General features: G+C 43.3%; 1 protein-coding gene across 1 annotated transcript; it reads left to right on the plus strand.

Annotated features, from left to right (window-relative positions):
• The first annotated feature begins 258 nt into the window (after nucleotides 1-258).
• ifnlr1 (interferon lambda receptor 1) lies at nucleotides 259-24,698 on the plus strand. The gene is made up of 7 exons (XM_084336486.1): nucleotides 259-515; nucleotides 5,821-5,944; nucleotides 13,072-13,244; nucleotides 13,923-14,107; nucleotides 14,539-14,680; nucleotides 16,397-16,527; nucleotides 21,475-24,698. The coding sequence occupies exons 1-7, from the start codon at nucleotides 467-469 to the stop codon at nucleotides 22,279-22,281; spliced, it is 1,611 nt and encodes a 536-aa protein (XP_084192612.1). The 5' UTR covers nucleotides 259-466; the 3' UTR covers nucleotides 22,282-24,698.
• The last annotated feature ends 2,736 nt before the right edge of the window (nucleotides 24,699-27,434 follow it).

The following is a 27,434-nucleotide window of genomic DNA, read 5'->3' on the forward strand; positions in this document are numbered from 1 at the left end:
ACAAGTATCTAGGCAACAAAGAGAGAGAGAGAGAGAGAGAGAGAGAGAGAGAGAGAGAGAGAGAGAGAGAGAGAGAGAGAGAGAGAGAGAGAGAGAGAGAGAGAGAGAGAGAGAGAGAGAGAGAGAGAGAGAGAGAGAGAGAGAGAGAGAGAGAGAGAGAGGGGGTGGACTGTGGGGAAACAGGAACAAGTGATAAGATTGTTCCAAAGTTCACCTGCACACCTGGGGATTGGCACACCTTTCTCAGCGCAGGTAGATAGATGGTACACTATTATTACGACACATTGATTCACCACCTGGAATGGTACAGTACCTCACACTGTGGACCTAAGCTAAGCGTGTTTTTGAGATTATTTTGGTCGGTACCTGTATACAGTACAGTACGTCGCATGGTGGTTTTGCCAAGGCATGAAAACAGCGCGGGGACGTTGATCACTCTCGGCCCTCGTATCCCCCAGCGAAGACGATGTGGCCCGTGAGAGTGGCCGCTCTGCCCCTCCTCCTGTCTCTCTACGGTAAGTTGAAGTTCATTGTAATGAATGAATGAAAACTTTATTTAACAGATTGCAGAATGGGTACAATACAGTTCGGCTCAAGCAGGCAAGAGAAAGACGTTTGTCTTGTTTACATCAGGGTCCCCCATTTTCAATTCATAGTGACATTTATGACATACACAACATACATGACATTTATGGCATAGGGACATTATACATGACATACAGGTATTTAGTACTGTTACATTTGTGACATATACGATATTCAAATATACAGTAGGCCTACTGTAATGGCCATGCATCACCTCTCCGACTGACATGGTCTAATATTGACTATATCGTTGTCCACCTTGTAAAAATGCTAATTCTGAATATATTCCTCGTTACTATATAATTTAAACCCGACATAATTTACATTAAATTTTACATCATTAACATGGACTACAGCGGCAAAATTATTATGGGTGGCTCAACCAGTGCTGTGTGATCTTGGAAGTAAATTTACATAAAAGTGCTATATGTGCAGCAGAGCAACACTGTAGCCCAAAATGACCCAAAAGTCAAAACTGCTTTGAATGAGATCAATGAACAGTCAATAGCTGGCAAGTGTCCCCCTGAACTCTCTAAAAGTTGAGGACCAAAACTCAATCTAGAGTTTCTACCACCATGTTGAGAGAATCCCAGCTCATACAGTATAAACTCTCTCTCTATGGCACTGGCTTGTGTATGTGTGCGTGTGTGTGTCCGTGTGTGTGTGTGCGTGTGTGTGTGTGTGTGCGCGCATGTGCGTGTGTGTGTACTACTGAACCATCAGCAAGGTGTTGTAAATCTCACATCCTATTGTGTCAGTGACCATTATAGAAAAGTCATAGGACACCGACCATATAGCTATTTCATCTTTGAAATATGTTTTCTTTTGGCAAGGTTTTTTGGACAAAATTTGCTATTAATTTGTATGCATCAATTCAGGAGGTTAATGGTATTTGTAGCTCAAATTAGTAAAAAAAATCTAAGCTCAAATCAAACCTATATATGCCCGACTGAACTGACTGCAGGGGCCCTAGCAACTGTGTCACTGATAACCCATTTCAGGAGCTATCTTGATGGGTGGGAATCGCCAGAGACCTCACGATACTATCACGATACTTGCATCACGATATCGCGATTCGCGATACTAAATATATCGCCAAGCATCGATATTAAATTATTCATAATTTTTTAACATTTTATTTTAATTTAATTTATTACCTTTTTCAAGTAAAACTTTGTCAACATGTTTTATCTAATAAAATAAAGTTCAGTCTGTTCATCTCACTTCAATCATTTTTATTGCAGAACATGGTATTTTCTCAAGCAGACAGATGTAAACACTGTAATCTGTGCTGCATGTACCTGACAAACTGAACTGTTTGTATTACTGTCATATTCCAACTTAACTGAATGCACATGTGTGTGTGTGTGTGTGTGTGTGTGTGTGTGTGTGTGTGTGTGTGTGTGTGTGTGTGTGTGTGTGTGTGTGTGTGTGTGTGTGTGTGTGTGTGTGTGTGTGTGTGTGTGTGTGTGTGGACTACTGTACTATTACAGGTATTGAAATGAACAATGCAACTTCCTTATTTTTTTATTTTTTATTTTTTTTATGAATAATTAAATATCGATACTTGGCGTCCCTGTATCGATACAGTATCGCCACGCAAAGTATCGCGATATTACTACGTATCGATTTCCCCCCCACCCCCAGGGTATGCTATGTATATGATTACAAATAGTTGTGACACTGTGGATGAAGTCTACGTGGGAACTGGGTAGGCTACTAATGACAGGGTTGAGTTTTTGTTGCATGGATAAAGGTGACAGGCAGTGGCCTACTTAAAAGCAGTGCTAAGTATCCGGTCTCACAGATCAGGTTTGCAGCGGTTTGACACAAAACAACACATTCTGATTTCTGACACCTAAAAATGGCAAAGAAAGGTACACTTTTGTGGTTGAAACCACAATACCAAAACGCATGGGTATAGCAAGAGTGGTTGGAGTTTAGTAACTTATTATACTGTGAATTTCTCCATACCTCTCTTGGTAGAGAGCCTGATGTGTGGCCAGCAGTAGCAACTCCTCTCCTATACCCACTTGGGCGAAGTTAGTTAGTTTCATATTAGTGAGCTCCAGCTCAAATAGTGAGGCATGGGAGTGGCTGCTGACTGAGCCTGATACCCTTTCTCTCTCTCTTTCTCTCTCCCCCTCTGTCTCTCTCTGTATGTTCAATGATTTTAAGTAGCCAAACATTACTCTATAAAAACTAACTGGATAGTTGATGATAATAAATATTTCACTGCTTTTGCTGAAATATTCTAAAATCATTAAGTCTGATATACGTCATTCTCCCTCTTGCTTGTGTGTGTGTGCAGAATGAATTGTTACTATCCTAGAACAATATACAATATACCGTGATATATAGGCCTACCTTTACCGTCCAAATTTCTAAATATACTGTGATGTAAATTTTAGGCCATACCGCCCACCCAATACCAGGCCTTATTTCAATGGACAGATGGAAATGAATTCATGCATAAATGTTTTTAATGCATAGGTATAGCAATGGCAATAGGTTCACTATGGCATTTCCATGTTGTAAACAGGGGCCAGAGAGCTGATCCCCGGAGGCTCTGAGCAGCGAACCTGTATAGCAGGGGTCGCCAATTAGATTTGCCCACGGGCCAAATTTTCCCCAAGCCATTGTGTGGCGGGCCAATGATAAGTGAACATTTTTTAACTGTAAAAAAAAAACGACATATACATGTTTGCACTGTCTTTTTTCTATTATAAAGTGCCTCTCAGACAGTGCATTACACATGAACAGATCAGTAATTTGATTTTAATGCAGGTGCTCGCATTATAAATCGAGATCAGTAGGGTGCATTTGATTTTAAGCACCACAGCGGGTGTATTATACATCGAATGTATTATTATTATTATTAAAACACAACACTCACCGGCATAATGCAGGCAGCCCTGCCCTGGACTTGATATTGTTTCTGCTTCGGTCCTCCAAAATCCATGTTAATAACATGTTAAATGTCCACTCGCGTTGAATGCCCACCCAACTTGAACACAGTTGCTTGCTCGTGTTGCCATGTCAACAAGCGAGAGTCACCGGTTGCTTATTGCAAGAGTTACCTGTTGCGATAAACCCGTATTTTAAGAATGACACCTGTTTATTAAAATAAGCTTTATAGGTTGTAGGCTCCTCTTCTGGCTCATCATATTTCCCCGTTGCATTGCAAAGAAGTTATTCAAAGACGTTTGTTTTGTTTTTGCAAACGTTCGCTCGCCGGCATCCCAAACGCGGAAGTGAAAGTGAAATTCCATTGGTTCTCCCAGTCCATGTGACCATTTCTAGCATTTCAATTGGCTATAGTGACAGCCATAGATATGATGAATAGATAGATACAGCTTCAAAAGACACTCTGGCGTCACAACGAGTGAATATTTCCTGCGCGTAAAATAAACATCATATTCTCAAAATAACCTGACGGGCCAGAAATTATTGCTGGCGGGCCCATTTCGGCCCGCGGGCCGCCTATTGCCGATCCCTGCTGTATAGTATCGCCCCCTTGTGTTCAAATGGTGTAACTTTATACTGAAATGTATTTTGGACAATGATGGGATTAATTCAAATAAAATACTTATCATTGACCAATTTGAAAAATGTTCAAGGAGGCACATCCTTCCTCTGCTGTCAGCATGTCAGCAGTTTCATCCACCGCAACCTTGTAGTTTGCAAGATTAGCTCTGGATAGACAGACACACACATACAACCAGTGATGCCGGTAACGCGTTACTAAGTAACGCGTTATTGTAATCTGATTACTTTCCCCCGAAAATAGTAATCTAACACGTTAATCTTTAAAAGCCAGTAATCTGATTGCAGTTACTTGTCCAAGTGGCTGTGCGTTACTATTTCGTTACTATCTCATCATAAATTCATAATGCAGGCGGAATGCAGTATTTTATTTCGTTTTCGACAGTCAAAAATACATTTTGAGCTGTTTTTCTTATTTGGGAGTGACGTAGTGTGGCAGTGAAAGGGTTACACAAGAATGTGTCCCGCGGCGTGACTGGACACTCTGTCTGTGAGTGACTCTGCTTTGGTACAATCACATTCCCCATCCACAGTCTGCGAATCAGAGGCAGAGTAGGGCGGGTCTTCACAGCACGTCATGTGACATATGCGCCAATCGTGTGACAGCAGGGCTCCGTTGTTACAGCCTCGTCTGCATTCGTCTGAGAATTCCACCCCAAAACGCTTGTCTAAACGCAAAATTAAAAGTGAAACCGCAAGAAGACTTTTGCGGTTTCTGTTCAGACTTCCACCCCAAAACGCTCGTCTATGCATATGCGGAGGAAACAAAATACTGTCTACCGCTAAAAACAGCACATCCAATTGCATTGAAAGCATCTGGAATCACAACACTAGCCGACGCTTCGACTAGGTACAGGAGGACTCGGAGGCCAGCCAAACAGCAAAAGAGAGAGATTGTTTCTTTCCCTTTTGATTAATGTATATTTGATGGTGGCAGAGCAAAAGCTCTTATTTGCCAGATTTACAGTTAATTTACATGTTAAAGAGAGACTGATTGTATGTTTATAGAGAGACATTTATAAAAACAATTTAATAGTTACAGTTGATATAATTGAATAGTTCAGCCTGCATTTGTTAGATGTGAATGGATACACTGGTTTTGTAAAACCACTGGCTGGCTGCTCTAATGCTGTGAGCATCATAGACTGTTGCTTTACCATACTTGATGGTACAGAAGCTGAAGCACTAGTTTAACAATTTACGTTATGTGCAGAGAAACAAGTTAAAAACAATTTATGCACTTTCAATAAAGCGTTTAAAAAAAACTGTTGGGGGAACGATGACGACTTCGTAACCTAGTTACTTTCAAAGTAACTAAGTTACTCTGATAATCAAGTAATCAGTAAAGTAACTTGGATTACTTTTTAAAGGAGTAATCAGTAATCAGTAATCGGATTACTTTTACAAGTAATCTGTGGCATCACTGCATACAACCAAATGCATAATCCCCCCCCCCAGGCTACCGCCTGGTGGAGATAAACAATACTGCACACTATGCTTCCATGAACATTAATTTGTCTATCGTACCACCACATGTAAAGTTTTTAAGCGTATGGTCTTTCTCAGACATAATGAGTTGTGGTTACAAAACACCACAACAGAATATTGTACATGGTAACTGCTGGGAAAAGATAACCACGAACTTAACACAACCATGACAATCTCTCCCTCTCATCTCACTTCTTCAAGGCTGTCTAGCGGGTAGTGGTGGTGACTGGCCACACTTCCTCTCCAGGAACTTCAACAACGTGCTCCACTGGAAGAGCAACCAGGACAGAGCGGGAGAGGTCTACTACAGTGTTCGGTACTGGAGGTGAGGTGGTGATCGAGAGCACCGCTGGCCACTTGACCAAAGCTCTGCTTCCATTCTCAACTCTGGTGCCTCCATCTATGGAATACATACTGTTATTGTTGGATCCAGAAAATAGAAGTGGTGTCATGTCACGAACTTGTATCTTTTGGAGCTCTCTCTCTCTCTCTCTCTCTCTCTCTCTCTCTCTCTCTCTCTCTCTCTCTCTCTCTCTCTCTCTCTCTCTCTCTCTCTCTCTCTCTCTCTCTCTCTCTCTCTCTCTCTCTCTCTTGTTGTGTGATGTCTTTGTCTTTCTTCCCCTTTTTTCCCCGCTCACAAACAAAGCCTTGTGTGTGTGTGTGTGTGTGTGTGTGTGTGTGTGTGTGTGTGTGTGTGTGTGTGTGTGTGTGTGTGTGTGTGTGTGTGTGTGTGTGTGTGTGTGTGTGTGTGTGTGTGTGTGTGTGTGTGTGTGTGTGTGTGTGTGTGTGTGTGTGTGTGTGTGTGTGTGTGTGTGTGTGTGTGTGTGTGTGTGTGTGTGTGTGTGTGTGTGTGTGTGTGTGTGTGCTGTGACTTGACTTGACTTGAATTTGACTCCTTGTGTGCTCAAATGTAATGCTACAGAATAGCTATGAGGCCTGTTTCTAGTTAGTATGGGTCTCACTCGCTTCACCTGGAGTTATAGAGAGCTTGCAGCCTCTCTCGCTGCCCTCCCCTAAGAGGTTTGTCATCTTGCCTAATTACTCATGACACAGTCTCCCAGACAAATGTCAAGTGCCACCCGAATCCTATTGACTTTTCTACCCAGCCGCTGTCACCTGGAATCGCTGTCACATCTCCCCAGCGACAAATCAGCCCAAAGACAAAGATTGACCTAACCTACCCACTCAGTAGCCCCTTTTTAGACGATAGACACACTCTGTTGACGTTTGTCGTTCTCTATGAGGAACCAGACAGCCTCGTATGAAAGGGTGGATTGAATGATGGATTTCAGATCATCGTTGAGGCTACGATGCCGTTTTCACACATTGGTCAGTGCCAGTGTTATAACGATGCATGGTTTAGATAACAGCACATATGACAATTAAAGGACCATGCCAACATTATGGGAAATGCACTTACCTGTCTTCTGGCCAAAAATGACATTAGAATATTCCTTCTAAAAAATGGATGATATTCGACGATATTCGAATATCTATTGTTGTGCATATTTATTGAATTCTTTTGAAAATAATTCAGATTTTTTTTTTTTTTTTTTTTTTTTATTATTATTGTTTGTTATTTTCGTTGTTGTTGTTATTGTTGTTGTTGTTGTTGTTACTATGTCCTGTGAAGTCCTGTTTATTGTTGTTATTACTGTATTGTGTTGTCTTGAAAAAAGAAATTAAGAAAAAACACAATTCACACAATTCGAATATACATTTTTACAATCGAATATATGTTTCTTTTAACAATTCGATTATAAATTCGAATATTGAATATTCGTTGACAGCCCTAGGAGAGAGGTGTTTTTGGCCACCAGCTTTATTTTTTTTTTATCCACTTTTTCTCCTCCTTTTTTTTCCTTCTCCCATCCCAATTCCACTGTGCCTTTTTTCTCCCCTCCCCTGTCTTGAACGTTGCTCGCATATGCCCCCCACTGGCCGGTTGTAGGGAGGATAGAAGCCTTGCATCACGTGTCCCCTCAGATACACGAGGAGGCAGCCTGTCACATCTTTTCACCTGCCAGCGCGGACTCTCATTGGCGAGGTGGAACACGTGGGAGGCTCACACTACCCCCCCCCATTTCCTGTCTTTGCTGTGCAGGCATCCCCAACCGACCTGTAGGAGTCGCTGTACACAACGTCCAGATTACCACCCATCGACTTCCACCTGCTAACTCTGCCAATTGAGTTAGTATGGCGGCTGGCTCAAGCCGGAGGCAACGCCGACAGCCGGAGTCGAACCCGGTGTCTCTTGCGTTGGTGACAAGCGCAATGTCCGCTGTGCCACCCAGCCGCCCTGGCCACCAGCTTTTCTGTATTTTTTTCTTGCATATATATATATTTCTTTTAAACCTTTATTTAACCAGGTAAAATGCTTGAGATCAAGGATCTCTTTTAAGAGCAAGACCTGACCAAAATGGCAGCAATAAAAATAATAAACCAAGTTATAACATACAGGACAAAATACAAACAGACAAAAGGATAAAAGAAAAAAATTATTGAGCAAGCACCACCATATCCTTAACATTAGTATTAACTCATTCAGCGCCACCGGTTATTCCACGAGATGGCGCTAGTGCGCCACCGCTGTAAGTCAATGGGGGGACTGCGAGATTTGCGAGTCCTTAAAATATATGTTAAAGTATAGCTATGGGTCTAATACACCCGTCGATTATCAGTTAGTTGCATCCAGTCAACATGTGCAAACGGATTGTTTTTTCATCGGTACATTTCCGTTTTATAGCCTTTTGAATATGAGTATAACTTTGGGTGCCTCTGAGTAATTCCAGAGAAAGACGGATAATAGCGTTTTAGTGGAATACACTAAACACGTTGTAATTTTTCGCCTGATTATCGTATCTTCCTGAAATCAACGCTAGATTATCAGTATTGTCCTTCCTCGTGCATACATGAAAAGAGCATTGGACCGCGGGGCTCCGCCACAGCCTCCTCAACACACACACAGCCACACGCACACACACACACACACACAGCCGCGATCGCGGTAGAAAGACATATCAGATCAACGATCAAATGTATATATAGTGTTCTTACCTTGTATCTGATGTAATGCAAAAGAAATAATCCAATTATCTCATCGCCATTTGAAGTACTGGGCGCGGAGGTCCGTGCCACGTTCAACAGCATTGCATATTGAGGGGGGGGGGGGGGGGGCCTCGCAGATGCATCGGTGTATCTGCCTACCTCGCCTGAGTATTTAAACCACGCTTGCACGGCTTGGATTGTCCCAGAAAAGAAACTAGACCATTCCCAATGGGGTGCAATACCAACTGGAAGGCGTAGGCGGCGGTATTTGCCCTTTTGCGAGCTCAGACCCATTCCCAACGATAACATCAGGCTGGATGGATGAAAATGAATGGATATCGCTAATAAAAGAAATAACGATTAAAACCAGACTATACTCAGGTCTGGCACTCAAGCGATGGCGAGTTAACCCGACTATCATTGTGACTGGCGCTGAATGAGTTAAAGGGGAACTGTTTTACTATTTATTTCACTATTTGGGCAATTTGACACAATTCCTGTGAGTCTATGGAATACATCAGTACGTTTCTTTAAAAAAAATGCATTGTTTTGTATTTCGAATCAAGTACTCTAAAGCAGCATTTTTCCACTTCAAGATTTCAAGCTGTTTTGGGCTGGGCTCCGCCCATACTCGCAAATCGCTTTGAGTGACAGTTCAAGTTCAAGTTCAAGTTTCTTTATTAGTTGACATGCAAAAATACAGAATACCTTCACATGGAATGCTTTTTTCTGTTATGCTCCTATGAGGATCGTAGGACGCTTGGATCATACACATACAGCTCATTACAGTAATATTCCACAATTATTACATTTTAGATAGTAATAATGGTACAGAGCCTTGAGACATATGCGTATTCACCACCGCAAACAGACTGGCAGCCGTCATAGGCAGCGCCATGTACGGAAGGAGGGGGTGTGGATTGGGGTTGTTACAGGGCTGGATGAGACAGTCTTAGGCTCCCCCCTCCAGCGCGCCTACTAGTCGGCTGCCGTCACCATCGTGGGAGTGGCGCCGGGCGTACACGCGGGAGGGGGGATTGGGTAGGGATTGGGGGTGGGGGAAGCCGCTTGCCACTCTTATCTCCCAGAAGGCCTTCGACTCCAGCAGCTCATGGTTCGACCTTGGTCCAGGAATTTGTTTTGTCTGACTGACTGGCACATTTATCCCAGCCACGTCACTTTAAATTTGATTTGAATAGAGTGAAATATAACTCTATTGATTTGAGTGGAGTGAGTTTTAACAACTCCGTCCAAATGACTGAATGCATTATTAGTCCAAGTGTCCAAGTGTCTTAATACTTTGACTGCCATGAAACGTCTTTTCACGTCATTGCTGGCCATGCTCAAGTTGCCGGGGGACGCTGTACAGCGTCCTTATATCAATATTTCAAAAATCTGCGATCGGATTCATAATGCCCCTCCGCTGGCCTGAGATCCACCAGCAGGACCCACTGAGCTCTCTGGCGGTTCAGGAGCACCATCTGGTGGCCGATCGGCGCAATCGCCAAACAGGATGTTGAATAGAGGTTGTCCTAGACGACCGTAGTACTTCCGGCGCTCGCTATAGGTCCCGCGACTCTGGCTCGTCACACTACACAGTGATCGATTGCCAATAACTCGATAAACAACATGATTTGGACGTATATACCATTATACAAGCTGGAGATGGACGGGTAAATTTACATCCCATAATGATAAGATTTCAACTCGACGATGATCGCCCAACGGCGCGCGGAGACTGGGGTGAGTTTCAGCGTGTAACGTTACCGTCTTCGATACTAACTGATATTATCAACATTTGACCCACATTAGATGATTGGTATAACGCTGCCCACGGAATTATAAACGCCCCCTAGCCCATCCGGTCAACATCAGATGACGTGTAGTAACTTCTAGAAGTACGTCTAGTTGGAATTTTTTATATCGCGCTGATTGCCATAAAACTGTATTGCATCATCAATATAATGCATTTGGGGCTATAGATCACGTTCTGGAGAAAGCTGCAGAAAGAGATGAAAACATACTTATACATTAGACCATACTTTACTATGAATATGTGAATGAAAAAGTTTAACGTTGCTACACAATGAACAATACATATAGGACTTTGAATGGGCCCTAATAATGGCAATGTAGCAATAGAATTTAAAAAGTTATAGCCATGCAAAGAAGGGGTACTTCTCCATAGACAAATAGAGCCGGCAACCTATGGTATATCATTAATTTAACCCAAGGCAACCAAAGTGTTAATCAGTTCATTTGGTAGGTCATGTGCGCGGTAAACAGATCCAAAATCTTCTTATTGCAGTCCAAAAGCTTCGATAATCCAAAAATGACCACGTCTTCACGTTGGTAGCCCGATTATGATGTCCCAATAGGCAGAGAGGGTTAGCCTTATTCTGCTTCTTGAAGAAAATATACAATCCACTGATTAGATCCATTTAGAGTTGATTTGAGTATAGTCCGGCAACCGGCACGAAGCAGAGCATAGCAGCGTCGGGCTCCATGGAGCAGTAGAGGCGGCGGTAGGAACGGCCTTGAGGAGCCTGGGGAGAGGAGAGAAATGCGACTCTCTCTGGGAAGGGCTGGGCAGACAGAGAGAGACATAGAGAGATAGAGAGGGAGACTAATTAATTAACGGGGAGGGGGGCCATAATCCCACGAGACAATGCATTGGTAACTTGTTTCAAATGACAATATATACCCCCGTGAATATTATTGCATGGATCGGAATACGCGTGGGAGTGTGCATGTGCGCTATGATATTTTGCAACAGGTTGACGTGATGTGAGTGCCGACAGATAGAGAGCAGGGAACGAGCAAGCAAGAGAGAGAGAGATAGAGAGGGAGAGAGAGGGATACAGAGCATTTTACACACACTCCCGATTGCATGTGTGTGTTTCCCCACACACACTCAGTCGGGAGTGTGTGGGAAATGCTCCGTATCCCTCTCTCTCGCTCGCTCGCTCTCTGCTCTCTCTCTGTCGGCACCCGCGTCACGTCAACCCGTTTGAGGAAGTGTCAGTATTTCCACTCGCTCTGTTGTTGAGCGAATGGTTGAGTGTGCGCTACAACCATAGAGGGGGCGTTATTATGCAGATGAGAATTCGTACACGTCAGAGGTATATGTAAGTTTCAGAATGGCTTAGTTCAGTGCGGGAGTATCTCGTGACATGTAAACTGGACGAATGCGCCAAAATGAGAATTAGAGACATAGACCCCATTGATACAAACCCACATTGCTATAAAACAATGCTAAACACTGGAAAATGCCATTTATAAGATAGTTCCCCTTTAATGCATTTGCAAACTCCCAATTCAGACGTTGTAAAGTCTGTGACATGAACTTTAAAATCAGGCAAGGTGACGAGGGCCTGTAGCTTCAGAGTTTTTATTAAGTCCGTTCCAAGTAGAGGGAGCAGAGTACATGAAAGCCCTCTTCCCAAACTCTGTGCGAGTTCTGGGGACTGAGGCATAAAGATAATCCTGAGATAGCAAGCTGTAAAATAGATGATCAGAGATAGTGAGATATGTACTGAGGTATAAAGGTAACGGAACAATACATGCTTTATAAATAAAGGTATACCAGTGGAGAAGCCTACGAGCAGACAAGGACCGCCAGCCTACCTTGGCATATAAAGTACAATGATGCGTGAGTGATCATTGACAGCCAGTAATAAATCTTATGACACCATAAGTAGAGTCAACCATATGCAATGAGATGGAACAGGCATTCATGCACAATACATCGGCATAATGGAGCACTGGCAAAAAAAAGCCAGCGACAAGCCTCTTTCTAGAATGAAAAGAAAAACAGGACTTGTTTCTAAAATTAAAGCCCAGCCGTAATTTCAACTTCTTAACCATATTTTCAATGTGAGGTTTAAAAGACAAGTCATCATCCAGAATAAAACCCAGATATTTAAAAGATGGTCTGAATAAGAATTCCTTAAGTTGTGTACACTACAGAAGGGGAATGGGCTTTAGATTTACTAAAGACCACCATTTTTGTTTTATCAGCATTTAGTACAAGTTGCAGGAGTTGGCTGTATCCGCTTCCATTCATTTGTGCTAAGGTAGGCTAGCTTGCAGCCGGATACGTAGCTTTCTACTGAACAAACATATTTTCTTGTCTGACTCTGGAGAATACGGTAAGCGTATTTCCCATAATGTTGGGTATACCTTTATTTATAAAGCACGTAATGTTCTGTTACCTTTGTCCCTTTAACATACAATCTTCCGTAACTCTATAGCGTAGATAATCCAAAGTGCACATCCATTGTCCGCGGAGCAAATCTTAGCCTACATGCTTGTGACGGCATCAACAAACACCTACAGTAGTACAGCATGTTCATTGTGATCCCAATATCGTGTCTTTAACACCTTGTCTTTCCTTCGTTCCAGTGATCTTGATATCACACGCCGGTGGAAAGCCGACTGTCAAAACATCACTTCTCTATCCTGTGACCTGACGGCTGAGACTCCGTCCATCTATGATGTCCACTACACCGCTGAAGTGCTTGCCAACGGTCGTCCCCACGGACGCGCCTCCCACAGATTCAAACCAATAGCAGAGAGTAAGAAGCGCTTATCTTTTTAAATACTGTGGTTGTGAATAGGTTGTGAGCTTACCATACATGATTATAGGACTATTCTTTAGCCTCACTTTCTCAGTGCAACGTAACTTCTATATAATATAATATATTGTAATATAATATAATATAATATACTGTAATATAATATAATATCGTATAATATAATGGAATATAATAATATAATATAGTATAATATAACATAATGGAATAGAATAGAATATAGTATAACATAATATTATATAATATAATAAAATATAATATAACATAATATAATATAATATAATGGAGTATAATATAATATAATACAATGGAATACAATATAATATAATACAATCCAGGGTGGCTGGTATTACGTACTTACCATCACTGGCTTGAGCAAGACACCGAACCCCCAAAACTGTTCCAGGGTCTCTGCATTGTGGGTGACCCTGTGCTCTGATCTCTCTGACCTCTGACCCTGCACCCTTACCTCTCTGAAGAGATGCATATGTGTGGGGGACTAGGTGCATGTGGATTTAGGAGGGATGTGTGACTCTCTCTCTCTCTCTCTCTCTCTCTCTCTCTCTCTCTCTCTCTCTCTCTCTCTCTCTCTCTCTCTCTCTCTCTCTCTCTCTCTCTCTCTCTCTCTCTCTCTCTCTCTCTCTGTACTTTAACTTCCAGCTGTTCTTGGACCACCCATCTTGTCTATAAGCCCTACCCTGTCATCACTGAATGTAAATGTCACCCTGCCAATGGGACCAAACAAGATGTCCATTTTGGACATTTTCAACCGTACAAAGCGCCAGTCATTCAACCCACCAGCTCTCTACTACCTGCATATCACCCACCCCCCATGGGCTGTACAGGTCAGAGTCCTCACACATCCTACACATTCAATCCACTCAATTTGAAATGGAAACAAATTTTTCAATAATTCTCAATAATTTGCTAATAGACTAGACAAGACAATGTTGCCATGCCAAATATTTTTCAAGAAATTCAAGGCTGCACATAAAATATATATTTAATATTTTGCCTTCTTCACATCTTTATCCATTGTACTTACTGTTACCTGCCTAACCCAATGGGTAGATCATGGCACTAACATTGCCAGGGCTAAAATATGTACTGTACTCATGCTACTGTATGGCACTTTAGATAAAAGCCTTAAACCGAATGGCAATGTAACGTGTATTTGAAGTCACACAAAGATTTGGCCTGATGGGACAACAAAAATGATTGTATTTTCATATACGGATCATCCATTCATCCACCTGACCGGCGTTTGTTCCCCCAGACCAATATAAGCACGACGGGGCAGTTTGTCATAAAGCTGAAGAACAACAACACAGAGTACTGTGGATATGTTGCCTACATACCCACCCTGGAGCTAGGCCGCAATCACAGTGAGATCAGCCCCTTCCAGGAAACCTTACCAGGTAAAGACAACGGTGTTCAGCACAGTGTATCTCTCCTTTTATCTGCCCTTCTGAACTCTCTGTAAACTTTGTATACTCCTCTATTGACCATATTCCTGGAAAGGAATCCCAACCTGAGCATGACATAAGAGCAAAATGGCCACTGTGTGAATATGGTCAATAGAGGAGTATAAGTAAGGGATAATGTATAGCTATACTCTGTCATTGTCGCAAAATAATTGACCGAGACTGCGTTCTGGAACACCGAGGCGCCACGCCGAGGTGTTCTAAACGCAGTTAAGGTAAATTATTTTGCGACAATGACCGAGTATAGCTATACATTATCCAGCTTATTACAGGGCTAACTTACTAACAATATACGTAATTCATTTTACACCATCGACTAGACGAGATCAAATGCAGACACAGTTGTTCTGTTGCTCCTCTGTCATCGGCAGGTGTGGACTTGATTGCACCTGATGTAGTGCAGCTGTGCATATGGTAAAGCTTAGCTTTCGTTACTGCGATCAAAATGCTTGATTGTGATTGGTCAATAGCGCTCTGTTGCCCCTAGCAGCGGTCATTATTGCACGTTGCCCCTAGCAGCGGTGAATTATCGAGAAATAATTGACCGCTGCTAGGGGCAACAGAGCGCTATTGACCAATCACAATCAAGCATTTTGGCGAATGTTAAAACGCCATGTAATAATCCTCTTTAACCATCATTGACCATATTCACACGGCAGCCATTTTGCTCTTATATCATGATCAGCCTTTCTTCCCCCCAAGTGAATGTCAACGTGTGTGAAAACTCTCATTAGATTGTCAACCCATGTGCGGTTGTTATGCTTGTCATGGGAATGAGAAGATTTTAGATCATAGTTCACGGTCTGCTTGCATGGATAATGGTTAATGTCTAGATCCCATAGCCAGGAAGGACCGCTTGTACATTTATGTACAAAACATTTTTAATAATGGGGAGTGAGGAGTGAATGGGGAATGATAGTCCGAGTGAATATGGTATGTGCTGTGGGAGAGGAAGAGTGAGATATGGTATGTACTGTGGGAGAGGAAGGCCACTCTAACTGGAGCAATGTGTTTATGTGGCCTGTGGGTACTATAGTTTTTTTAGTACGTGTTTCTGTTTGTGTTGTGTCTGTGCACAAAGTGGGCTTGTGTGCATGTGTGTATGGTGGGGGTTGTAGATTAGTGTGGTGTGTGTAAGAGCGAGTGTTTTTTCATGGAGATGATTTATGAGTTAAAGTAATATTTTTAAAATGTCTATCATAAAATGAGATGGTTGCATGTTAGCCTAGCTTAGCACAATGAATGGAAGCGGACATGACCGGTTAGCCTTCGGGAGAGGTGTTAGTTGAACAATGCTTAGGCTAACCGGTCATGTCCGCTTCCATTCATTGTGCTAAGTTAGGCTAACATGCAGCCAGATAGATAACTAGTATCTATCTTCTTGTCTCTGGAGAAGACGGTAAGCTAATTTCCCAAAATGTTGGCGTGTTCCTTTAAGCTTGCTCTGAACATTCCTATGCATTTAAACAAAGTGGGCTGCCAGGTATTTGTCAATCCTGGAAACTACAGTACATTGTTACCGTAACCTAGACTCAAGATGCCGAACATTGTTCTCTGGTGACACAGCTATGCTGGTTTTGTCAAAATTCCACGACCGATTTGATTCTAATCTGTTCACACTTGTGTAACACCGATTCCCTTCCTCCACAGGTGACCCACAGAGGCTTTATGCTTGGTACATCGTGGTCGCCACCGTCCTGGTCGCGCCTGTTCTAATATCAGCTGTGGTTATTTGCCGCTACGTCAATGGTGGAAAGAAGCAGAGCATTCCAGGCTTCTTGGTAAGTCACTCCTTCCAGGGTATTTCCTCCATGAGGTGTTGGGTGACAATAAGGAAATGGTCTTCCTGGAAAACAAGCCCTCAGGCTTAACACAGAACACATGTCTTACCTGAGAATGATTCAGAGACAAGCTTTGAGTAGTGTAATGGACCACTAGTTTCAGTTCAGTTTTTATTGTTTACAATTGTTTCGTTTTAATTTATTTTGTATTAGTTTCCGTATTAGTGTCTCAATGAACATAATGCACAAATGCCTCCTCATGCTTGCTGTGTTGACAAATTTGACCAAATTAACAAAGACTAATATAGTCAGACTGTATATCCTTTTTTAAATCTTATTTTAGTTTGTTTTGTAAGTACACAATATAGGTAGTTACTTTTTTTTCTAAAGTAAAGTTAGATCAAATCTTTTTTTCACACCTAGTTTTAAGCTTAGTTCTAGTTAAATATAACCGTGTTAATGTGTTTGTGGTGTTCTCTGCGCTACTGTCTGGTTAACTATTGTATCATGATTATTTTATTGCCCTTGTCCTAAGTAAGCTGTTTGTTTGATGACCTCCACCAAGGTGACCCCATGACCTATCCTTTAGCGCCATCATCAGGCCAGAATTAAAAGCAATGGCCAGATTGCCATGAAATTGGCAGTACTAGTGCAGTGCCCGTTTGGAGCATGTGCCCATACGGAAGGGGCTAATTGGTTGACTCCTGGTATTGCTGCTTGCAATTGCCTGCCCGGAGTGAGTATTTGTAATGCGTTCCTGTTCCGAGTGGGCCCTGGAAGTGCTGCTTGTGCCGCTGTGGAGACCAGAGTGGCCCCTGGAAGTGCTGCTTGTGCCGCTGTGGAGACCCGCGGCACGGCTGCTTCCTGCTGCTTGTGCTGCTGTGGAGACCCGCGGTACGGCTGCTTCCTGCGTTCTTGAGAACTGCTCATCCAATCGACTTCACCAAATTCGACAGTGCACTCCCCCGGATCCTCAGTGTGAAGTTGATGGGATTAGCGGTTCTCGAGGTATGCGAAGGACAGGACAGAGAGATATTCAGTCCTCTATATTTAGATACATTCATGACCACAAGAGGAATAAAGCCATGGTGACCCCATGACCTTTTCTCTAGTTCCACCATCAGGCCAAAATGGTAAAATGTTGACCTGTTTGATATAGTCACTAAATTTGCTGTGAATATTCAAGACTACTAGAGGCAGACACCTATTGATTTTGGTGACCTTATAACCTTTCCTCTAGCTTAACCATCAGGCCAAACTGAGAACAAGATATTTAAAAAAGTAATGGCTAAATCTCCAGACAATTTGTTGTGCACATTCATGGCCCCAAGAGGAAGAAATCTCCTCTAGCACCTCATCAGGCCAAACCTTCCATTCAAATGAGCTCCTGACCTGTTAGTCATACAGACCCCTAAAGATATATCATGTTTTTTATTAAATTCCTTAAAATGTATTTATATATTGACAATATCAGGTCTTAAGATAATCACATAAATTCAGTCAACATTGCTGTATTGAATGTAACCTACAGTTACATTACCTACAACTAGGGATGCTCGATATTGGCTTTTTTACCGATACCGATATACCGATATTGTCCAACTCTTAATTTCCGATACCGATATACATTTACATTTACATTTAGTCATTTAGCTGACGCTTTTATCCAAAGCGACTTACAAGTTCTGTACGACAAGCCATCAGGAAGGGCACAACTCTATCAGCTGAGCAACAATGTTCATCAAAGTGTTGAGTGCTACAGTGTAGGTTAGTTTATTAGGACAAGTGCATGACAGTACGGTTAGTTAGGGTTAGATTTTTTTTTTTTTTTTTTTTTTTTTTAATTCAGATAATGGTTGAAGAAGTGCGTCTTTAGTCGACGGCGAAAGATTGGACGTGATTCAGCTGTCCTAACTGGGGTGGGTAGTTCATTCCACCATTGTGGGGCAAGGACTGAGAATAGGCGACTTCTCTTTGATGACCCTCCCGGAGCTTGGATAGGAGTAGGTCTGAGGCGGCCAGAAGATGCAGAGCGTAGGGGTCTTGAGGGTGTGTAGTTAGAGACCATTGACCGGAGGTAGGCGGGAGCGGTTCCCTTTGCCGCACGGTATGCTAGGTCGAGGGCCTTGAAGCGGATTCGTGCAGCAATGGGGAGCCAGTGCAGGTCCCTAAGAAGTGGGGTGACATGGGCCGACTTCGGTAGGTTTGAGATCAGGCGGGCCGCTGCGTTCTGAATGAGTTGAAGAGGCTTAGTGGCAGTGGCCGGGAGGCCAGCGAGCAGTGCATTGCAGTAGTCGAGGCGGGAGATGACTGTTGATTGGACGAGGAGTTGGGTGGCTTCTTTTGTCAGGAAGGGGCGTATCCTTCTGACGTTGCTCAGGAGGAATCGGCAGGTTCTGGTCGTCGCTGCGATGTGAGCAGAGAAGTTCAACTGGTCGTCGAGGACAACACCAAGGTTCTTGGCGGTCGGGGACGCAGTCACAGCTGCATTCTCGACTGTGATTGAAAGGTCGGTTAGGGGGGAGGATTTGGCCGGCAGGTGGAGCAATTCTGTTTTGCTTAGGTTCAGTTTGAGGTGGTTGGACGTCATCCAGGCTGAGATGTCGGACAGACAGGCCGAGATCCGCACAGAGACGTGGATATCTGAGGGAGGGAAGGAGAGGAAGAGTTGAGTATCGTCGACATAACAATGGTAGGAGAAGCCATGAGACGTGATAATGTTACCCAGTGATTTAGTGTAGAGGGAGAAGAGAAGGGGTCCTAAAACCGAGCCCTGGGGGACACCCGTCCGCAGGGGGCGGGTGGCCGACAGGGTCCCTCTCCATGACACTTGGTAGGAGCGGTCATTGAGGTATGATGACAGCCATGTCAGCGCAGAGCCAGCCACTCCCATTCCTGCGAGGGCCGCAAGGAGGATCTGGTGGTTGACTGTGTCGAAGGCTGCAGATAGATCTAGGAGAATCAGGACAGAGGAGAGGCCTTTCGCTTTTGCTAAGTGAAGTGCCTCTGTGACCGCAATGAGGGCTGTCTCTGTGGAGTGACCAGTCCTGAAGCCTGACTGATTAGGGTCTAGGAGGTCATTCTGTAAGAGATAAGTAGTAAGTTGGTTGGATACAGCACGTTCAAGTGTTTTAGAAAGGAAGGAGAGAAGAGAGACAGGACGGTAGTTGCCTATGACAGTAGGGTTCAGGGTTGGTTTTTTTATGAGCGGCGTGACTCTGGCTTGTTTTAGGGAGGTGGGGACCACCCCCGAGTTGAGTGAGGAGTTGATGGTTGCAGTTAGGAATGGGAGGATGTCTGGTGCTATGGTCTGGAGGAGTGGGGAGGGTAGCTGGTCCAGCTGGCAAGTAGTCGGACGGTTTGACGTTACCAGTGTCAGGGTCTCTGCTTCTGTAATGGGAGAGAAAGATGACAGAGTGAAGGATGAGGTTCTCGATTCAGCATTTGGAATGGGTGGGGGTTGGGAGAAGGAGCTGCGGATGTTCTCCACTTTTTCCTCAAAGAAGATCGCAAAGTCTTCGGCAGAGAAAGATGAGGGAGGGGGGGGTGGGGGGGGAGTGAGGAGGGAGGACATGGTAGCATGCAGTTTGCGAAGATTCTTGGCAGAGGCCTCGATCCTATGGTGGAAGAAAGAAGCTTTGGCATTAGTGATGGTTTTGGAGAATGTTAACAAGAGGTTGTGATATGTGTCGATGTCAGCAGTGAGGCGTGACTTTCTATACTTCCTTTCAGCTGCTCTCAGGACCTGTCTTTGTTCTCTCACTGGATCTGTCAGCCATGGACTGGGTGGGGAACGGCGGGCAGGTTTCTCAACGAGGGGACAGAGCTTGTCGAAGGAGGTTGCCAGGGCTGAAAGGAGGGTGGAGGTTGCCATCTCTGTGGAGAGAGCAGAGAAGGTGTCACTCAAAGGTAGAGCGGATAGTATGTCAGAGGAGAGGGTGGAGGGGGATAGGGAGGGCAGGTTGCGTCTGAGTGAGACTGTTTGAGTTGGGGTGAAGACCTTTCGGTTAAGCATGAGAGTTAGTGAGAAGGATATGAAGGAATGGTCAGATACATGTAGGGGAGTTACCGTGGTGTTAATGATGCTGGAGTTACGGGAAAATATGAGATCCAAGGAGTTGCCTGCTTTGTGGGTGGGAGGCATGGCAGTGGGAGTCAGGTCAAACGATTGTAGGAGGGAGACTACTATGACTGACTGAGATGAGTCAGGCAGGTTGAAGTCGCCCAGTAGAAGGAGAGGGGTACCATCTTCCGGTAAGGAGCTAAGAAGCATGTCCAGCTCATCTGTGAAGTGATCGAGCGGACCTGGAGGGCGGTAGAGTGTAACAATGGTGAGATTGAAAGGATTAGAGACAGATACTGCATGATATTCGAGAGAGGAGAGTGACAGTTCTGGGAGTGGTGTTACGTTTGTAGCCCATGAAGGAGATGTCATGAGGGCAGTGCCTCCACCCCGTCTGGAAGGTCGAGGTGTGTGAGTGAAGTTATAGTTTGTAGATAATGCTGCAGGTGTTGATGAGTTATTGGGGGTTATCCAGGTCTCAGTTAGAGCCAGGAGCTGCAGATTTAGACTATGGGCGTAGGCAGATATCAACCGATATCAACCGATACCGATATATGCAGGGCCCCCCCCCCCCACACCAAAAAATTTAATAATTTCAGGTAAGTAACATTACATATCTCTTGTTGTGGAATTAACACAACATTATGCATACTTTTGACAATAAATACAATCAGAATTTGTTCTTACTTACTTGCCTGGGTAAATAAAGGTTATAGAAATGTAAAAAACCGATACCGATATTTTCCGATATCACATTTTAATGCCAATATCGGCCGATAATATCGGTAGGCCGATAATATCGGACATCCCTACCTACAACCTATACTTACAGAAATAAATCACTGATTTGACTTTGATGGGTTGATCTTCTTCATCTTTCACAGCTAAACCGTAAACAGTTGAACAAGCTACCTCAAGTCATGCCGGATCTGGACAAGAATCTCTCCATTTCGAAGGCAGTTGTTTGCCCTCATGCTGACCAGGAGGTTTATACCAGTAACACTGTCCAGGTGAAGCCAAAGGTCCCATCTGGAGGCTACTCTCCCCAGGAAAGCCTCTGCCTGGACCAGCCCTGGAACAGCAGCTCCTCCACGGGCTCCCCACCAGGGCACCAGGACACCAGCGACCAGTCCACCATCTACAGTGAAGTGATTGTCCACATGCCTCGTGAAGCGGTTGAAGGGTGGCGTCCAGCTGCCAGTGAGGACAGATCAGACATTAACCTTGCATGGTTCTCTGGACCCAAAAAATCCATGCCACCCAAAGCTGAAAGCGGCCCAATAGGACCTCTGTTTTTGCCCACAACGCGGGATTCGAATGGGCAAATCAAATTCTCCATGTTAACATTTCAGGCACAAATGCAGAGCTCCACTGAGGACACAGTATCACCTTTTACCCACGAGGGACAAGCGCATCTCTCAGACCTGGTGGACAGCGGTGAGAGGCCTCTCCTGCTGTCCCTGCTCAGCATGGGGGATTCGGAGTCATCAGACTCGGGGTGTGATCAGGGTAGTTTAAATACCCCGAGCCAGCTTTCCTTCAATTCCCATGACTCCCTGTCCCAACCCTTACTTCCTGCCCAGGCACCGGACTGTCAGACCACACAACCGGAGCATGTCACTTTTGAATCAGGTTACAAACAAAACGGGATGCCCACATCCTGGAGTTACAAAGGACAATTGTCAGCATGAGAAAACTAACTTCCACCCGACGTGGAACCGAACCTGAGGAAAAAGAAGAAGAAAAAACAGAAGAGAGGAAGGAGAGAAGACAAGCATGAATTTTCTGGACGTTTGGCTGGTATCAAATCCAAGGATTGAGATTAGTTTTTTCTGCATTTTACAGCTTTATTTCGGATAGGACAGGCAGAGAGGAAAGTTGGGAGAAGATATGGGGAGGACATGCAGCATAGGTCCCCGGGCCGGATTCGAACCCCGGACGCTGCGATTACACTGCGAGCGCAGCTACGTGGTGAGCCACCGTGGCACCCCTCGAATGTAATTTTAATGGCCTCAGCGCCTGCTTTCTTCTTTTTCTCCTGATTTCAGTCCTGAGAGGACAGCAAAGACATGTTTCAGCTCAGTGAGCTTTCATAAAGCACCGGAGGAAGTGAAAGGCCTTCTCTATTGGAGCCTTAGCTGTCCCTCTCCTGGCTGCTGCAGGTAGGTGATGATGAAGAAAAGGGCTGTGAGCTATATGAATGATGACACACAACTAATCTGATTCAAGATTCAAGAGGTTTATTCATCACATACATACACAAGACATTATAGTGAAATGAAGGTGGCCATGCCCGCCTTCGATTGTGCAAAAAATACAATAGAATAATAGAACAAAATAGAGTAGATAATAAAATAGACATGATAAAAAGTACTAAGATACAATACAATGCTAAGCTTACGAATTAAAAGGTAATGGGTCCTATATACACTACTATACAATATCCTTTCTTCATGCAGACAGTCATGAAGATACAAAAAGTGTGATGTTTAGGATGTTGTTTTACTTAATTATGCCTCATGAAGCTATTTTCAAGAAACAGGTTCCACATGAACTGGTACGAACCATTCAAAGTGGATGTGATTACATACAGTATCATATTATGTTGTGTCATACACAAAACCTTGTCTTTTGGCACAATCTTTTTGGCAGTCTTTTTGGCATAATCTTGGCACAATCTTTTTGGCACTGTGGTTTAGATTTCAGCATTTTCTCCTCTTTTGTCACGATAATGTAGCATTCGGTCCTTAATAAGGTTTCACAGTGTCAAGTTATGCTTGGAATGGGTGTAATATAATTGAATTTGCAACCCCTCTAAATGGGAACATATTATTTTTCAGAATTAATACATCATATCATGATGTTATCAATTAATGGAATATATAATATGACTAGTAGACTACTATGTAGATAATAATGACTGATTGTAAACATAATTTTCTTTAGGAATGTTTAAGTCTTTTCTAGTCCATGAACACTGTTCTCATTTGTTTGCTACTATTTTTACGACGTGAAATTGGAGTAGATAAAATGATAGTCAGAGGGGGGCTTATGGTAAAGCCTATACGCGTCAGTGATAATAGCTACTATATAATAGCATTAATTATTGTAGTGCCACACATGGTTGTAAACCAAATTGTTTTCATATTTAATGTTGTGGGTGTTTTTAAATGTGAAGTGAGTCACATTTGAGAAACGTGTACAGTATAATACTGATTATATTTGACACCATTTGTTTCATCTACTTTTGAATATTGTACTTATATTTTTCAATAAAGTTTCACGTTGAATTTGGAACGCTGTAGTCTTCTGTAGGGAGAGTAAATAGTGTACAAACAGTTTTAACGAAAAAGCAACAGTTAGGGACACACTCTGAGATTCCTGAAACAAAATGCTGTTGAGAGATCAACTGCTTCAAATGACAAACTTGTATTACTTTGGCCGAATATCACCAAAGTCACATGAGAGCCCACTGACCACCAGACCCGATTTCAACATTACATCATCTAGCCTTAGCTCTCATCTATAGCCAGACCAGGCTGCAGAAACAAATTAGTGGGGGGGCACAATGGTTTTTCAACACAGGTTCCCTTTTATACGTTTCAGCTGGGACAACGGCGCTGTGGCTTGCTTGGCGCTGCCCACGGTGCTGAACTAAACAGCAGAGAGGCAATTGAAAAATCAAATTTCTCTCTATCTTAAGAACATTCACTTATACAAAAACAGACTGAACGGATATATATAACAGACCTGGGGCAGCGGACTGAGATCAGGGGACACAAACAGGCTGGATAAGATGGTCAGGAAGGCCAGTAGCGTGGTTGGGGTGGAGCTGGACTCTAGCGAGGGTGGCGGAGAGGAGGAACCTTGCTAAGCTCCAGGCCATCAGGGAAAACCCTTCCCACCCACTATACACAGACTTGGCTGACAGGAGGAGCATGTTATAGGCTCACACTACCTAAATGCAGCACTGAACGGCACAGGAAGTCCTTCATTCCGACAGCCATCAGACTATACAATGCATCACTGTGCCTCACTGCATCACTGAGCACAGAGTGACAGTTACCATCTTCCTGGACTCTTACTTTTTAAATAGCACTGTGCAATATTACACCTACTGTAGACTTCAGTATATTTTTTACTGTATTTATTTACTGTATCTTTTATTCTATTTTTATTCTATTTCATTTTATTCTATTCTTAGGCCATTTGTTTTGTTATTCTTATTCGTGACTTGTTCTGTCTAAATGTTTAATGTTGAGTGATTTGCAGTGTCAAATTTCCCTCAGGATAATACATTTCTATTCTATTCTATATCTTTGAAAAGTCTCCATTTATTCAACACTTCTGAATTCACTGACAAACTGAACTGAACTGACAAAAATAAGGTGCATAAAAAAGCAAACAAAATTCCTCCACAGGCTACTCACCATCATTAGTAGAGCGGCAAGCGGCATTTGGGGACAGAGTGAAATTTTCTTAAAACACTGTCCCTCCACTCATTCCTAAACCTTTTTGTTAAGTCCTTCTCAAATGCCAACTGAATAAAATTGGCCTTGGTCGATGAAACATACTAAGGCGATGTTCTGTAAATCCGTTCTTGAGGGTAGAAAACGAATTCTCACAGAGTGCCGTGCTAGCTTCAGTAGTGTTGTTGTTGACATCAGTGCCCACTAGGGCTGTCCCCGACTAAGGATTTGGATAGTCGACTTTGACCAAATTTTTTATTTTTTATTTTTTTACCAGGGTGGGCACAGCTGACTCAGTGGGCGGGCCCGACCCCCTAATGCCCGCCCATGGCGCCGGGTCTGTCTATAGCTCAGAATATGTCTGCTTGAATATATCTGACTTTTAGCCCAATCAGTTTAATTATTAGGCAACATATTTATTATATCACGCAAACAACTGTAAATGTCTTAAGATGCACAAGTGAAGACCATGATAGATTTGATTTGATTTGATTTTATTAGGGATCCCCATTAGCTGGTGCGATAGCAACCAGCTAGTCTTCCTGGGGTCCACACACAAAAAAACATACAAAAACAATCACTATTGCAAAAAAAATTATTAAAAGTCAGTACACACAATGCATAATGAAACTACTGTAACAATTAAGATAGCTAAAATTACATTAGTGTAAAACAAAAAAAAAATTACTTTACAGTGTTAAAACAATTTAAAAGCTATTTAAGATTCTTTTTAAAAAGTGAATCTACTGTAAATGCAGCAGAGGTTCCGAGGCAGGCCATTCCAAAGAGTTAATGCTCTAAAAATAAAAGATCTCGCCAAAGCACTGGTTCTAGGACCTGGCAATTCAAGCTGCCCACTACTGGAACTTCTAGTGTAATGCTCGTGCACAGTATTACTAAAAACAATCTGATTATGTATAAAAACAGGAGTTTTACTGCTCATGACCAACTTGAACAGCACAAGTAAAGACAATCTATTTTCAACGTTAAGCCAAGAGAGGCGGGCATGCATACGGCTCACATTAGACCTTAGTGAGCAGCCCAGTACCAACCGTGCTGCCCTGTTCTGGACCACCTGGAGCTTCCTGAGGTCACCACTGGCAGCAGATGACCACATCGCAGAGCAATAGTCAAGATGATATAAAACTAAACTTTGCACTATCTGACATAAAAGGGGACGGGCAACAAAAGAAGCACATTTCCTGGAAATACCAATTGCTCTTCCCATTTTTAAAACAATATAATTAATATGCTGAGACCAAGACAGAGTGCAATCCAGCATCACTCCAAGGAGTTTAGTACTTTCAACTTGTTGAACTGCCGAATTACACAAGTTTAAGGCTACGTTTAGACGGAGAGAGTCTGAACAGAAACCGCAAAAGTCGTCTTACGGTTTCACTTTAAATGTTGCGTTTAGACGAGCGTTTTGGGATGGAATTCTCTGTGCAGACGAGGCTGTAACAACTCGAGACAACGGAGCCCCGCTGTCACACGATTGGCGCATATGTCACATGACGTGCTGTGAAGACCCGCCCTACTCTGCCTCTGATTCGCAGACTGTGGGTGGGGAATGTGATTGGACCAAAGCAGAGTCACTCACAGACAGTGGGTCCAGTCACGCCGCGGGACAGATTCTTGTGTATTTAAAAGTACTGCCAATGTAGCCTTCAGGTGATCGCCATGGATAGAATCAGACATGCTTTATTTACGCTTCTAGGCTACTGGCGCATGCCTGTGATGTAAGCAGTACACGCGACGAGAGCCTTGACAACCCTTTCGTCATCGTTTTATGCGGTTTGACAGTTTAGATGAGAGCGCAAAGGTTTAGTGTTTCTAGGAATTCCACCCTGGAAGGTGGTCTCACTTTTTTACGGTTTCACCCCGTAAAAACGCTGTTTCCGTATAAACGAAAGGCACATCCGAAAAAATATTTTTGCGGATTCACCTGCTAGCGTTTCCGTCTAAACGGGGCCTAAATGAAGCTTTGGATTTGTAGATAACCTGTGCCTTGTTCCCAGCACAATACATTTAGTCTTGGAGATATTAAGGACAAGTCTATTACATACTACCCAGTCATGCACAACTTTAAGTTCTCTACTCAAAACTTCATTAAGTACATTGCATGATGGTGCAGCGTAATACAATGTTGAATCATCTGCATAAAGAACTGTTGTAGCACATTTGGTAGCCCAAGATAGGTCATTAGTAAATACAAAGAAGAGCAAAGGTCCTAGGCAACTTCCTTGCGGAACGCCACACTCCAGACCTCTGCTACTGGACAGGCTGCCATTTAGATACACCTTCTGTGATCTAGAGCAGGGGTTCCCAAACTTTTCAGGCCAGGGCCCAGAAAATAAGGCGTCAGAGAACCGCGG

This window comes from Notolepis coatsorum (assembly GCF_963971535.1).
Source record: "Notolepis coatsorum genome assembly, chromosome: 19".
In the NCBI taxonomy this organism is placed as follows: Eukaryota; Metazoa; Chordata; class Actinopteri; order Aulopiformes; family Paralepididae; genus Notolepis; species Notolepis coatsorum.